Consider the following 15,890-nt stretch of genomic DNA (forward strand, 5'->3'; position numbering starts at 1 on the left):
TTAATCAATTAAAACAGATATAAAACACCCATGCTGGTTTTTAACGAGTCTGGGATGCTTGTGTTTAACATATTTTACACTGATTCAATTTTGTTAATTCGTAAATGTCACATTACATTATGCGATGAAATACGAACTGTAAAATTCTATCACTTCATTATCTAACTTCCAAGGATACGCTAACTAGAAAACAATGAAACTATTGGATGTAAATACCTTTGACACTCAAACTACATAGAAGACAAATAAACGCTGAGGAAATCTGCCAATAAAAAGAAATTGTGATCGTTACCGCTTGTTGAAAGAAACTCAAAATGTCTGGTCTAGCATGCAATTCAAATTAATAGTTTGCGCTTAATGGTAAGGTGCATGGGTAGCTTAAACTGGTTTCTTTGGCAAGCTTATCTTGAATTGGGCCATAAGTCTTACTCCGCTCTGTCTTTGCTTTAGTTAGTAGGGAGTATTGATCATTCTGCGTTGCGTTTAACATTTTTGCCAGTTTTATTTGCCCACATTTCCTGTCAAATTATGGTAAACAACAGAACTGTTACGATGAACATAAAATGATATTAAAGAAAGTTAATTTAGATGGTACATTGCAACCGTTGCCACCAGCAATAGATAGGGTAAACAATGCCGCTTTAACGAAAATCGCAGACCAGGTGATAAACAGACAAACAATTCTAAAGCTACTACAGTCTCGCACATTTAATTTCTTACAACCATAACCCTTCTGACATGCTTTTTATTCCTCTCAAATACGTAAAATTTAATCGTGACAGTGCACGTAACGATAGAGGAGTTTTCTTCATCGATGGAGTTAAAACTCTTGAACCCCTATGTAAAAGTTGGAGAGATGAGACATTAAAATTTTCCCGGTCTTTCATCCTCTTATTTAAAGTTGCTTTCTAAAATTTCTTATTGTGATGTTTTTGTTCTCGTTTTGTAAGTTGCAAAGCAAGCTATTGTATATCCTCATGTCTATTGGCAAGTTGCATTTTCAAGCTTCAAATTGTATGATATCTAATGACATTCCCTCTCGGTTTAAATTGTAACGTCTTTGCTACAGGGTCAGCTTCTGAAATACCCCGAGGAAGAAAGGCCATGCCTTTCGAACTACTGAAACAATGTATTTATCTAACCATGTAATCACACTTGCTCTTTGCTGTATTATTGACCTTACAAGCGCTTACAACGGGTCGTCCGTAGGAGGCAATGACAACACCACTGTTGCGATCCCGGATCGTTCCTGATCAAAGCTTAAAATCACTCAAGGTGATTTTGTTCATTTCCCTTGCATGTGAGTAATGGTAAATCCTAGCCGCTATTCAGACCTTTGTCCCTATCGCGATCTAATTTAAGCGGAACTGGGAAATTCCGTTCCTTTTTTCACGAAGCTCGCAAGTAGAGAGCTTACTCGGTTTGATAAACTGCAGATCAAACACTCTATACCACTGCCTTCACTCCCAAGGCCCTCCGCTCGGACGCCTGGTAATGCGCACGCTATAAACGATGCCAAGACAAATCACTCCTTGGCAGATTGGGCCTTCCTAAACCATGGTTTCTTTATTGACCTTTATTCACCTAGCCACCTGAAGAGAGGCGTTACGGAATCTCCCAATCAGGATTTCGTGCAAGAATGTCTTTATAACATAGAATACCGAGCGACGATTGGCTACGACGGACCAGATATTTCTTGCTGCCACTAAAATCATCTATCTGCGACACCAACAGTCTTTCTGTGATTAATGAAACACCGCATGAACTTAACATGCACAGAAAGTCCAGGCCTTCCCCTCCCAATTCTTTACGCGAATTCAAACACCGTGGCATTCCTATTTGCCGTTCAATCACTTTCAAGGAAATTTCTGAGATCGTCACAACGCTGACCACCTGGGAAAACGCACTTAGGTTTACTGTGAACATGACGCACGACTCACTAGGAATCGTATCCTGTTCTACCATGTTGGGGACGTTCTACAGAAAGGCTGCAGCGTGTGCTCCCACCAAATTATGACCCTCACTCGCTATGCATTCTTCCTCTATGCCCATCATAGTATACAAATTTCTGTTGTCTATATTCCGAGTGCCCAGAATAATCGTGCAGACGTTCCTTCCAGTTTACTGATAACCAGCTTCAGAACCTTGGCCCCAACAACGAAGGTGCCGGACATTTCCCTGAACTCCTGACTTTTTACTCACTTGGCTCAAAGCCTTTTTAGGCTTAAAATCCCTGCCCCTTACAAAGCTTATAGTTCCGACAATCACCCACACAAAAGCTATTTATCAGCTTCGACATGCTGAACTCCATGCCCATCTGGCAAAGTGAATGTGAAGGGTACAATGAATGTTGTGCCGTTAGCACAACATCAGAAAATTTATTCCGTCTTTATCTCGTGCGGTCTTCCATTTCCTTGACGCTATTACCATCATAATCACCCAGGACTTGCTCCCGTCTGGCCTATAGTATCTCAGTGGATAGAACAACGGTGATCAAATCTGGAGGTCGTGGGTTCGATTCCCACCGAGTTCAGATTTTTTTCCTTTGTCTTATGCGGTCTTCCCCTTCCTTACTATGGCTACACAGTGGGAAATTCACCTGTTTACTTTGCAATATAATAACACTGCACAGGTAATCATCTTTTATCGTAGATACGTTCGCACCCCTCTCTCCAGCATACTCTAACTTTCCGTCAAAGTAGCTAAATCAGGAGCCTCTCAGTGCACTTATTCAACATTTGCGAAAAGAATGTATATTTTCTATATTCGATCTCATTCAGAAATAAGTGCAGTGTTCAAGATACCTTTTTATTAATGTTTAATTTAGTGTGCTTAATGAAGCCAGCCAACTGAATATAATGACTACAGGTGTATTGTCTGAGAGCGATGTAACTGTGGGTAGTGATTTAAGGATTCGGTGAGAGGAGTGAACTAGTTGCGGTAATAGACTGAAAAAAGATCCGTTCTCGTCTGAGAAAGGGAGCTTCAGTGGTTGACATTAAAACGTACCTTCATATTACTCAGCGGGTCTTATCCTTTGGGTTGAAGCGTCGCTTCTTGATTCGTTTTGACGAACTCTTCTTAGCTATTGACTCCACTCCGGATGAAGCCCTAAAGAATGAGCATTAAAATTAGACTCCAGGAATACACTACTAAACATGATACTTTCGTTTTGTGGAATTTCTTTACGCGGTGTGGGGTTACCCGGTATTCAGGATCGTCTACAAATGAAGCGAATGGCACGCGTTATTATGTACTGTATGATGTATACAATGTCTCTGATTTGGTAGCGAGATCAAAGTTAAAGAACGTTTCTCTTTCAGTTCTCAACGGGACAAGATTCAGTCACCTTGTTTAAGCTGCGTCTGCCAGCAATAAGATTCGTTTCCCTGGCTTTCATTTGCTTTCTCCTCTACGTATGTGTTTCGTTAATAATAATAATAATAATAATAATAATAATAATAATAATAATAATAATAATAATAATAATAATAATAATAATAATAAGCAATAATAAACGAACACTAACAAGGAGCTGTCCTTCCTTATTGAACGTTGTGAGAAATGGTTTATCTGCCAGAACGCAAATACAATTAAGAAGTTCTATGAATACGTATAGCCCAGACCCGCACGTTATGTAAATAACTCATGAAAACAAAAATGAAATCTTTAATAATAATAATAGTAATAATAATAACAATAATAATAATAATAATAATAATAATAATTATAATAAAAATAATAATAATAATAATAATAATAATAATAATAATAATAATAATAATAATTTATATTTACAAGTTAAAAGTAGAAATAAAGGACTATTAAAGCTATTAACAATTCATTTTGATGACAACAAATATATTTTCAAGCACAACAGAGCATAATTAATTATGCACCTTTCGGTTAGTTGTTATATACCCCTAACAGTGTTTCAAATATGTCTTACAAATTAAAAAATGTCTTAATCTTCTTAAAAATCACAACAGAGCTTTTTTGAAGCACAAATTATTTTTTTTTAAGAAAAAAAAAGTCATAAAGGTACAACAATATTCTTCTTTGCAATAAAAAGAATCATATCATTATTTGACCTCATCTTTGATACGAATCAAAAAAAGAGCGCAAAGGATACTTTTGCCCGGATCCATCATTATAATAATAATAATAATAATAATAATAATAATAATAATAATAATAATAATAATAATAATAATAATAATAATAATAATAATAATATAAAATTTGGGAATTAGAATTTTAATTCTTATTTAATTATTTTTAAAAAAAACTAGCTAAAAACTCGATTTTGATACATTGCTTAAAAATTAAAAGTGAGTCTTTGTCTTTGAAAGATTGTTCTAAAAGGTTCTATTCCTTAATACCCTGGTAAAGGACTCTCTTCTTTCCGTAGTTTGTTTGGACGAGTGGGAGAAGGAAATCATTCTTTCTCCGGGTGTTATAGCGATGGATGTCAAAGATTAAAATCACGATCTACGAATCCATGAATATACTGAAAAGTGATGACAAATCTGTTTTAAAGGCGACGTTGGGACAAAGTTGGTCTATCGAACCATCTATCGAACGTGACACCTCGACCGTGAGAGTACAAACAGCCCTGCGGTCGCAAGCAAAAAATCCCGCGCATTGATTACAACTTGCACACAGTTTGCAATGTTCCCATCACTTCCAATGGCGTCTTCGTAAGTAGAGAGCAGCCACCCGACTCCTGGAAAATAAATCCACTCGTGCAAATAGCCCAGAAGTGTGATTCGCCATTAATTGAATTAATTAATTAATTAATAATAATAATAATAATAATAATAATAATAATAATAATAATAATAATAATAATAATAATAATAATAATAATACTAATAATAATAATAATAACAATAACAATAATAATAATAATAATAATCTTTATTTGTGCTTTTTTTTTTTCAATTTACATGTTGATTCTTACAATCTTTTAGCGGTGGTATATCGAATTAAATTAATTATTAGTTAGAGTAATGTGCAAAGCAAGGAAGCTAAATGAACCATTTGGTTATCTTGTTAGCTCCCTGGCTAATTTAGGTTCTAGATAGCAAGCAAAAAAGGAAAAAAAATGAAAAAGCAAAAGGAAGGAAGAAAGAGAACAGAGAAATTTAGGGCTCGACGTTTCGGAGTCATCTTGACTCCATTATCAAGAGAATTTATCAATTTATGAACGCGGATATTTAAATAGGCTAGAGCATGTCTTTGCTTCAGCAAATCCCTTTGATTAATAATAATAATAATAATTTACATTTATATAGCTCAAACCTCCTTATGGTATATTCAGTTGCGCCTTACAATATTGTTAAAATAGAATTATGTTAAGAGCAACTAAGAACACAATCTTGAAAGTATTAAAAGCTACAAGCCTAAACAATCAAAGGCAGCGATTAAGGCAGTTAAGGCAGCGGTTTCATCCAGATCATTTCCTGGTCAAAACGCAATGTACAACCGTGTTTACAACATTTTCCTCCTGCTTCTCGTGTATTTACTTTTGTGCGCGGTCAAAAACAAACAAAAGGCTTCATTAGTGTTTTCACACGAAATTTCACTCCTTGCACATTACAATTTCTGTACTCAAAATAAATATTACTGTGTTTGGAAGAAGTAATTAATGAAAATTTACAAGCGCTTGCGGGGTTTATATTTCATAAAAATTTCACGCGAGGTGAAGGCGATTTGAAAATGGTAAATTTCGTTCCACTCCTAGCAGTTTTACAGTGAAATTTAACTTATAATCCCGCTGTTCTCCAAACACTTAAGAGTGTTCACATTTTGTTTGGTTTATATAAATTGATTATATTCCTATCAATTGGCATGGCGGGAGAAATATCTATCCTGTCAATTTCGCGGCGTGAAAAGTTTTTACTATTAGCCAAGTTCATAAGTAAACTACATCAAGCCGCTCAACTGTTCACCATCTCATGTACATGCAATCAACGAGATAGTACTAACCACTCTTCTTCTACATGCAGTTTACCCCCAGAACTTCACTTTCCAACGGAAACTACTAGTGTACATAATGTTTTTTTGCTTACCGCGTAAAACAATTAAATTACACATGTACACGCACTCTGATTCCTTTCGATACGCAAAGCAACGCAAAGGTGGTCGTGTACGTTCTTTTGGTGGTTTAACGTAGTGGCCAATCGACAAAAAGAAGCGTCCAGTTTATCTTCCAAAAACTTAGCGGCAGCGTCGGGGGGCATGCTCCCGCAGAAAAATTTGAGCTCCTCATGCTCGGGAAAGCTATTTTAAACATTCTCCACGAGATATTTCGTCAAAAAGTCAATCGCGATCAAGTACTAAAAGACAGGTATTTTTAGAACTTACAGCAATATTTCCGAGGTTTTGTTAAGTTGATACACATATTTCGGCCTTAGTACACTAAACGGATGTCGCTAAGTACCGGATTAGTCTAGTCTATGTGTAAAAGATGTCTTCAGTTAGATTTTCGCTCAAAAAAAGCTTTTTCAATTCATTGTAAATTTTCAAGTTAGTCTTGTACCGAACAAAATATATACTTTAAATGACCTAACTCAGACGAAACGTAAGGTTCCGTCACTTACGCCAGGAATGTAATCCTACCAGGTTTAATCGTTTCTCATTCATTACGGAACGGTTCCACAGTTTTCAAATGTTGGCAGTGCGTGGTTTTGTGACTGTGGTTCCCACTGCCTGAGCAATTGTCTCTATCTGAAACCATAACCTCTCCCAAAACTTGACTATCACATGGAGAAAATAGGGGGCTGTAAATGGTCTTTTGTCTTTGAATTGCTTTCCTTTTGTTTGCTGTTTCATCAAGACGAGCGAGTCAGTTGTGGAAAGTTGCAAAGGTAAACTAATCACATTAAAGTTCAAACCATCTACACTTAACACTCCAGAAAGTGAAAAGGTTAAAAAAATCTCCAATTTGTTTTGGGAGGCAACTGCCCCCCTTGCCTCTCCGCTAGCTACGGCCTAGATTTTACTAGAAATGAGAACTGTACACAAATCACCAAACATGTTATGGTGTTCGCAGTGGTGCCTCAGTGGTACAAACGGATAAATATAAAGAATCTATAAGGGTTTTTAGAGTAAGCTTTTCAAAGCATGTGACGACATAACACTGACAACATATCCTCATCCTAAAAGAAAAAAACTGATAACAGATTTAGTATGTATCTCAGCAAGGGAATTTTTAGTTTCAAGTTTGGTAGAAGCAGATAACTGCCAAGGAATAAGAATCCAATCAGGCTGTTAGTTTTGTTGAGTGTTGTGTGCACTCACATTATACAAGACTCGACTGACGTATATATAGTCCTCGTACGTTTTTTATTTTTATTTTGGTGAGAAACGCCCCGTGTTGTTCATGTTTAAAGCCGCCCACGCAGATCGAGATGGTCGTCCAAGTCAGCAGGGATTTTACGCAAAATGGAAGAAGAAAAAAGGATGGAGAAACGTCTTAGGGTGTTCCGTGCTCATCCGTGCTCATTATTCTTCTTTGGCAGTCCGAAGTCATTTAACTGTTACATGTAAAATCGTGTCGTCACGGGTGCTAGATAAATAGACACCCTAAACAACTAATAAATACAAAAATTAATCTATTCTCCGGGTGTCAGGCATTTTTTCTTTTTTTTTTTTCTGTTTCTTTTTCACCTTTAAAAGCCAACCACTCCAGAGACTCCAAACAATTTTCAAAATTTAAACTTTCTAAAAAAATACAAAACTATTCAAGGAACTCAATCTCGCTGAAGCGGCGTAGAATGCGTAATAAATAAGGTCCCTTATTAAGCCTTTATGGCTTTCTCGTTAAATACGATTTATATTTCGGTCCTGGTTCAACCAACAAACTCAATGCGAATAATGTTTTAGACCTTTCAGGTCAGGTGCGTAAACTCTTTTCAACCCCATAGGTTTTCGTTTACAAACCTCCACAGTTTTCCCATCTCTGTTCTTTACACTGATGTTATAAACTAGTAACAGTAGAAATAAAGAAACTTGAAACTATCTTTCAGGTCGCACTTCATTCCCGCATGGTGTCCACGAATCCTTAGTTGTAGCGTAATTTGATCCGGGTACTGTGTTACAGTTACCACTATTCACTTCTGCATTCAAGAGTTGGCCCAAAGGTTTGATTCCTTTTAAAATAATCGGAGCGTCTAATGTTGAGACATTACTTGATGATCGTTCAGGGGATCAATTCTTGTTCTTATAACATAGAGGGCAAAATTACTGAATGCTGATTGGTCGAAACAGAGGACTTTTTTTTTTTTCACTCAATAAATCATGACCGCGACCAAGTGCTTTCACCTCGCTACAACTTCTTCCAACGAACGATAACCGAACAATAATAACAGTGCCCTTTTGATGGGAGGAAGGAGCCGGTCTAGTTCGGTGGAAAAAATTACGCTGCAAGTTCCTTCTTGGGACCCACGGTTTACTATTTTTTATCGATCTGTAATCGTGTGATTTTTGAACGGTATAAAGCTTCGCAATGCAGGTGAATCAAAATATTGTTGTCTAACATTTGGTTCAATTGTTGTTACGGTTTGCTCATGAATTAAACTTGCATATTTTCTCTTAATAACGTGTATATAAACAATCGACTTTTCTCGTTTTGTCTGTTTTGCACGCTAAGAAACAGGTGAATTGTTTGTTTGTTTTGCCAGTAAGTGTTTTCACGCCGGGCGGGGCTGACTGTTTTACGAAGTGGCTCGCTGGTTTTAAGAAATTTTGCCCTCTATGTCATAAACACCTAATCGCAATGAGTCCTCGTAGAATTAAGGATTAATTTTCACTTGTATTTTCAAAGTTTTACGAAAACTTTAAAAATACGCGTGAAAATTAATCCTTAATTCTACTCGGCCTCATGCGATTACATGTACTTAAATTGAAGTGGACATTTATTCACGCAGTTCAACAAAAAGGGACAACGGCGTAGGTTGACAGCGGTAATGTTTGGGCTCACAAATGCGGACTGGCTCGCCAAAAGCATACCTTAATCACAATTTAACCTCATAGATGCGACTATAACTAATCAAGCAAACAATCCTGGTTTTAGACTTGAATCACTTTCCAGTTCCTCCTACACAAATATAGAAAATTTGAACAAATTTGCGCTTTTCAGGAGCGAAGTTCTTGTGCACTAATTTCCGCCATTTTATTTACATTTTGTAGAAAATAAAAACAGATCTAAAACAAAAAAAAAAACAAATTATGTTTGTCGACGCATCATAGGGTATCTTTGAGCGAAACACAAAGGTTTTGAATAATGATAAACGCATTTTTATTATCATTAGTATTTCGTTTGGTATTTGCTTTCCTTCAAATACTGTAACAATTGCGAATTATTCGTTTGAAGCATAAAAGGGTACAATCCTTGCTGTCACTGAACGTGTAGGCCTTGAAGAAGCATAACAATTTAACTAGTAGGCTCAATAATATTTAGCCTCAGCTTTAGGGCAGATAAATCGTTCCTTTCAAGCAAGATTTTAAATCATTTTTCAAAAATAACTTACCATAAAGACAGCAGCTCGGCAGTGGTTGTTGACCAAAGGAGCCGGCGAGAAATGCCTTTTCCAAAAAACAACAGGGTGAGACGTTGTTAACGGCCAACTTACTCAAGTGTCAGTGTGATATTTGCCTTCAGTTGAGAAGATGTTTAGTCTCACAAAACTGATAATTAAGACCAATAATCACGACAACAGATATATTGTATATCGAACACTACTACTTCCCCACATCGCTTCATGAAACATTCAAAAGCAATTATACAACATCTGAACTCACGTAAATATGTTGCAACACAACAGCAGACTTTAACCGAGAAAAAATCTCACCGTGTCGTTTACGGAGTCCAGCAAGGGTTATTTTATAGTGAGGTTAATAAGTTCCGAGTTTTTGAAAAGGTTTTGTGCAATTGTATGGTTTCGTTCGTTTACAGTGCTTGTTTCATAATGCGAAGTAAAGGCCGGAAATATTGCTGATCAGCACCCATTTGACTTGCCATTACTATATGCCATACCCCTGTAGTGAATGTGTCTCCAGAATGCGCTATTCAAAGAAGTGAATTGAAAATTCAGGAATAAAACTGCAACAAAGATGGGAAAACCAAGAAACATAAGGTGGATGTGAGAAGTTAATGAGATTAACAAACGCGAATTCTTCTCGAACGTTCGATGAAACTGAAAGGAGTGGGTATAAATTAGATAATTTTTCCCTTTTTTTCTCAAACCAGTACCCTGGCGTTTTAGGAGATTGCTATACTTTGAATACAAGATGTAAATAAATATCTTTTTAACAAACGTACTCTTCAGAAACAAAAAAAACCCTCAAATTCAACCACCTTCGCTTCTTTACATATTTCAAAATTTCTCAGTATTGTTTATTTTGGAAAGGTTGCGCTAGCATGGCCGCTTTTCTTCCCTGTTTTCATTGCTTGTCTATCTGTGAGTTCGTTTGGCCAACTAACATTTTGAAACTCGTTTAGATTTGGAACCCTTTGGATCAGGACTTAAAAAATAGAAATATTCCAGTGAAACAATAAAATAAATAAAGCGGCCATCTCGTGACATCTTCTTATGCCAGCTGTCCAAAGAAAATTAAACATGTTTTCTTTGCATATTAGACAAAATATGTTATACCTCTTCCGCAGTGTCTTTCAAGCTGTGTTAGTTGGCATAGTTTACACATTGCGACAGAGTCATCCTCCTCTAAACAAATACCGCTAGTCGAAGTGATCAAGGTGACGTGATTTGTATTTAGTTTGAATAAACAAAGTTTTATTTACCACTTGAATCATTCTTTAAAAACATCTTCTAGTTGCTATTAGCGACGTAAGCAATGGTAATGGTAATGTATTTACATACCGCACATATCACATAGTCTCATGGCGGTTTACAATTCTTGTGTGGGGTGAGATCGGACGTCAGCATGCTAAGGCACCACTGGCAGCCGCTATCAGTCCAGCAAATGATTTAAATAAATGAAGCAAACCTTAAACGGCTAAATGTGAACTATTCCAATTTTTTCAAACTGAAACAGTAAAGATTTCTAAACGACCGACCTTCTTTTCTTAAGGTGACCTTGACTTTAAAAACCTGGCCATAAAGCCAGTTCGACTTACGAACAGCCGAGACCAAAATTCCTAGAACCTTACCAGTAACTTAACAAGAAGAATTCGGAAATTAAACCCGTTGGATCGTGGGTTTGCCTTCCTACAAGTTAATCGATAAAAAAGCCCTTGTAAATTGGACAGATGTAAAATTATTCCACTAATAGGTTTTTAACGAGAATTATGGATATTATTTCTTTTTATTTATAAGCCACTTATTATTCACATTTGAATCTGCCCTACAGCCATCTCAAGACAGATGGAAAAAAGGTTAAAAAAATAGTTCAACATATCAATTATACCATTCAATCCCTCAAACAGTTCACAACTTCCAAGTTTCAACATGAATCACAAGAACAAGACATCAAAAAATCTCAAGACTCAAGTTTACTTCAAGTAAATCAAACTTTTAGGTGCACGGAGAGAATTATACGAAAATTGAAGTTATCATAACAAGGTAATGACGTCATTTCTCGTTTTACTTGCCATCAACAGGACCATTTATACGGGAAAAAATAAGCGGCGTCTCATCTAAGACGCGACTTAAATAGGACGCAGACTATACCGTTTATACGTTCGTGTCTTACATAAGACGCGAAGATCACGTGTAAATGGTTCGCGTCTTGTTTTTGATACAGCCTCGTTTACATGGAATGTTACCATTAGCAATAATCTGCAACAATCCAAGATGGCGGGATGTAGCAACAAAAGTGTGCTGTTATTTGAAGAAGGAAGAGACTTTTTAAGAGATGTTTTTTTTTTTAATTTTGAGAAGTCTTCTTTTCTTATGAAGACCATGTTGTTAAAAGGAATCCATAAATTCAGTGTTGTATACAAAGAATACGACAGAAATCCAAGAAGAGTTTGTAGAAAGCGATCGACGGATTGGTGCAATCATGAGGTCTTGTTAGCGCGCGCGCGCGAACGGTGTCTCGTCAAGTAAATAAATTAAAATAATGATAATAATAATAATAATAATAATAATAATAATAATAATAATAATAATAATAATAATAATAATAATAATAACCAGAAGCATATATGGTTCTGTAATAACAATAAAAACATGTTGTTGTAACGCATGCGCACTTATAGTTCACGTCTTATTTAGGAATTGGGAAGCGCACAGAATAAGAAAAGCTGAAAACCCTGTTCTAAGATAAGATGCGTCTTATTTAAGTTTCGTCTAAAATAAGACACGAATGCTTATTTTCTATCAGTTTGCGTCTTATTTAAGTCGCATCTTAGATTTAAACAATAGAGGACTTTTTCCGTGTTTACATAGGCTCATCTAAAGACGAGAGTGGTTGGGAGAATTCGAGACAGTTATGCAAACTCGAGACGCAGACAGACAGTCTTAAAAATCTGAAACTTAGAAATTTCTTTTGCGCCCTGTGTTTGAATTTTTGTCGGGTCACCAGAAAACCCCATTTCGCCCCCCTAGAGTTCGTGTTAGGGATGAAATTTTTTTGAAATCGGAATTTTCACTCCATTTATGTCCTCAGTCGACTCAGCGTGTTCAAAATCCCCCTTGGGCCTCATTTTTATGCAAAAATAGTGACCTCGCTAAAATTTGGTGTTTAGACAGCTCTCTTTCGTAACCCTCTTGGGAACATTTCTTTGTCTCTGCTCGCTTCGGAGGTAGAAAAGTTGTCCCAGACGAGGTTTTCAGACGTATGAATTTTTGTCGGGTCACCAAAAAAAAAAAAATAAGGAAAACCATTTCGCCTGTTAGGGTTAGTGAGAAAATTTTGAAGTCGGTATTTTCACAAGTTTTGTCGAATGTGCCAGGATAATTTTTGGCAAATTTTGCAAACCGTGCATTATTTTTAGCTTTTATCTAAATTTAGCACTGCTAGTATAATCTGGCTTTTTTGACTTTCACGAAATGAAAATGTAACGAAATTTCATTTTGAATTTACTTCTTTTTACTTATTCTGTTTCTAAAACGTATGTTAACGGGCTGCCTGTGGTCGATGTGATGTTTTTTGGTTTCAGGCCCCGCGCATACACATCGGGAGTGGGCTGAGTGAGCTCTGAGATCGAAAATGGCGTCCTCGTCGTCGAGCACTTCCAGTTCGGAAATAGCAAGGGTTTCTAACAATGGAAGCATCTTTATATTTTTGCTCTGACAAGCATGTCATTTAGAGATTTTCCCTTAAGTGGTGGCTCTTTGAAGATTTCTCGTAGGAAACGCTGGTTTTGTATTTAGTCTCATTTTCCCATCAAAACATGTTTGAGGTTGGGCACTGATGGTTGATATTGTGTATAAACGAAAGGCAATATTTGTTTAGGGGTGGTGTTGTTTTGCTTCGATGCCGATGGCCTTCTGTAAACTGTGTGATAAATACTACACATTGCATGATATTACACACTGCACATTGTATGATAAATACTACTCTGCAGTCACTAGATAAGGGTTTGTTCATTGTCTTGTCTTTATTCACCCTGTTGTCTTTATTACTCGGGCCGTAAGGCGGACCGAGGTAAGGTTTCGGTAGCATTATCAAATTCTTTTTTCTTTTTGGGGTCGCGATGGGCCGAGAGATAAGACTACCTGCCACGAGTTATTGTTCTCGGTCTCGTTTTTTGTACTCGGCTGGTACGAGTTACGTTTTCTGTCGTGTTATCAAATTCTTTAAATTCTTGGTCGCGTTCTTTGTTTTCGGGCCGCGAGGAGTGTTTACAATATCCGAGCCAGACGTGCGAGGTATGAAAAAAACATGCCAGGCATGCGAGGTAAGCTAACCTAAGTGCTATTTAGGCTAACTGGAGTGCTCTTTAGGCCAACCGGAGTGTTTTTTAGGCTAACCTGAGTGCCTCAAGGTTAGTTTTGTTTAACCGAAAATTTAGCAACTAAATCAGTCTATGACCTCGCGGGCCAAGATAGATAAAGATGTCTCACGTTTACTATAGAAAAACAATCAATGTAGAAACGTTTTCTGTCTTTGAATGAAAGGTGAATAACAAATGCTTTCCCCTCAATTTCATTTAAAAATATAAACAGCGAAACATTGAAAAACGTACAAGGATATAAACGTACGCGTGATGCGTAACGTTACTCTAGATCCCGGGGGGGGGGGGGGGGTGGGTACTCAACAGATGCTTGGGTATGCTTGGGTAGGGAGGTGCGGCCCGGGCGTTCAAACCCTGACCCTGTTTAAGACACAATTCTCCGATTTCCCTATCCCGTTTAAGATAGAATTCAAAATTTTCAGGCCCTTTCTAAGACATTTAACCCAAAATCACACCCTTTTAAGACTAGAATGAAATAAGAATACACTAGTTTCTTACTGTATTTTAATGCATTGGCAATCACAATCTGTTTAAACCATTAGATCATGTAGGGATACCCTGTTTGGACAGAAAGTCACGAAATAGATACCCCGTTCAAGACAAAACACCCTGAAAACCATACCCTATCGGGCCGCACGTCCCGGTTAAGGTCACATAAGGGAGTACCCCCCCGGGTCTAGATCATACCGAAAATTACGATCCGTCATTGACCCGGCGTCACACACATATTAGGACCGTACAAGTGGTTTCTGTCTCTAAACGAAAGGTGAAAACGTAAGGATTAAAGCCCGGCGATTATAAAAAGCATTCGTATGACAAATGTCGTTTTCCTCTGTATTTTATTCTGCTGGAAACAGCTTCTTGTTTTATTCAAAAACCAAGCAGCATAATCTTGATGGTAGGAAAAATAATTTAGAGAAAGAAGCATAATTTCCAAAAATTCCAAGCACTGCTAGAAGCATAATATGCCATTTTTACGAGCACCATCGACAAAAAGCCTATTGCCTAAACGCATTACTGTTTACGGTGGGCAATTAGAATGAATAAGAACAGTAGGTCACAGGCTATCTACTAAATCTGAAACTGAGGAATTCTTTTTGTGGACTGGACACTTTACCATTGTGACAGGTATCACTTCATAATTGGTACGAAAGAGCTGTTGTAAAGATATGTATAGGTTACCTACATACTTGAAAGTGCTTTACTATAACAGCATAGGACCCTTGCCGATGAATAAATTCGTAAGCCAAAATTGTGCAGTGTGTACTTACTGCTAAACCCTCACATCTCTGAAATTCTGTAGGGATATTGGCAGATGGTGGTATTTTTTATCATGATTCCCGTTTTACTGGCCCATCGTTTATTACCGTGATGTTTTAAGCTACAAAAGAATTACCGAAAAGCAGTTTTTGTGTCCAAGTTTTCAGCTTGAGAAGCGTCCTATTAAAGTTAAATGATAGCATTATCTAGTTGTAAATCATAACCTCTTTTAGTGATGTGACAGAAACAAAATTTGCAATTTCAAGACTCGTTGATAGTTATTGGTTTCTAAAGGAGTAAAAGTGTGAAGATTAGAAGTGTTTGACCTTTTGATTTTTTTTTTTTTGCAATTTCGCTTTTGTCCAATCGCGATAGAGTACACTAAGTCTACCTCCTTTGTGTATCACGTCCTGAAATCTTATATCTGTGAGGAGAACTGGAAACAAATTGCCGTCTTAATGTCTCCGACGATGATACGAGTCAATAATAAATTCAACATCGTGAAGGTAAAAGTCGTAACGACTCCTGGTACCGGTACAAAACTTGGACGGATTCGAATTGAACTAGTAAGGTATGGATCGATTCAATTAATTTATTATGACTCAAGAAAAGGCGAAAGAAAAGTAAGTCAGCCAGCCAGATGCAACAAATGGTGAGACCACAACGGTTCGACATATCCCCTGACTCTAACGCGAAAAGCACC

At 37.0% G+C, this 15,890-nt stretch overlaps 1 protein-coding gene across 3 annotated transcripts in view; it reads right to left on the minus strand.

Annotated features, from left to right (window-relative positions):
• Positions 1 to 10,957, minus strand: part of LOC146469227 (uncharacterized) — a 50,774-nt gene extending 39,817 nt beyond the window's left edge. For 2 of the 3 annotated variants that reach the window (XM_085123491.1, XM_085123489.1), the window contains exons 1-4: positions 10,662 to 10,957; positions 9,537 to 9,591; positions 3,010 to 3,111; positions 217 to 262 (exon numbers count right to left, since the gene is read on the minus strand). In XM_085123491.1, the coding sequence (XP_084979617.1) occupies positions 217 to 262; positions 3,010 to 3,015 (52 nt within the window). In that variant the 5' untranslated portion in view covers positions 3,016 to 3,111; positions 9,537 to 9,591; positions 10,662 to 10,957. The remainder of the gene's footprint in view (positions 1 to 216; positions 263 to 3,009; positions 3,112 to 9,536; positions 9,592 to 10,661) is intronic. The other variant, XM_085123490.1, reaches the window with a different exon arrangement.
• Positions 10,958 to 15,890: the final 4,933 nt, after the last annotated feature.

The sequence above is a fragment of the Pavona decussata genome, unplaced genomic scaffold (genome assembly GCF_977016875.1).
Source record: "Pavona decussata unplaced genomic scaffold, jaPavDecu1.1 SCAFFOLD_125, whole genome shotgun sequence".
NCBI lineage: Eukaryota > Metazoa > Cnidaria > Anthozoa > Scleractinia > Agariciidae > Pavona > Pavona decussata.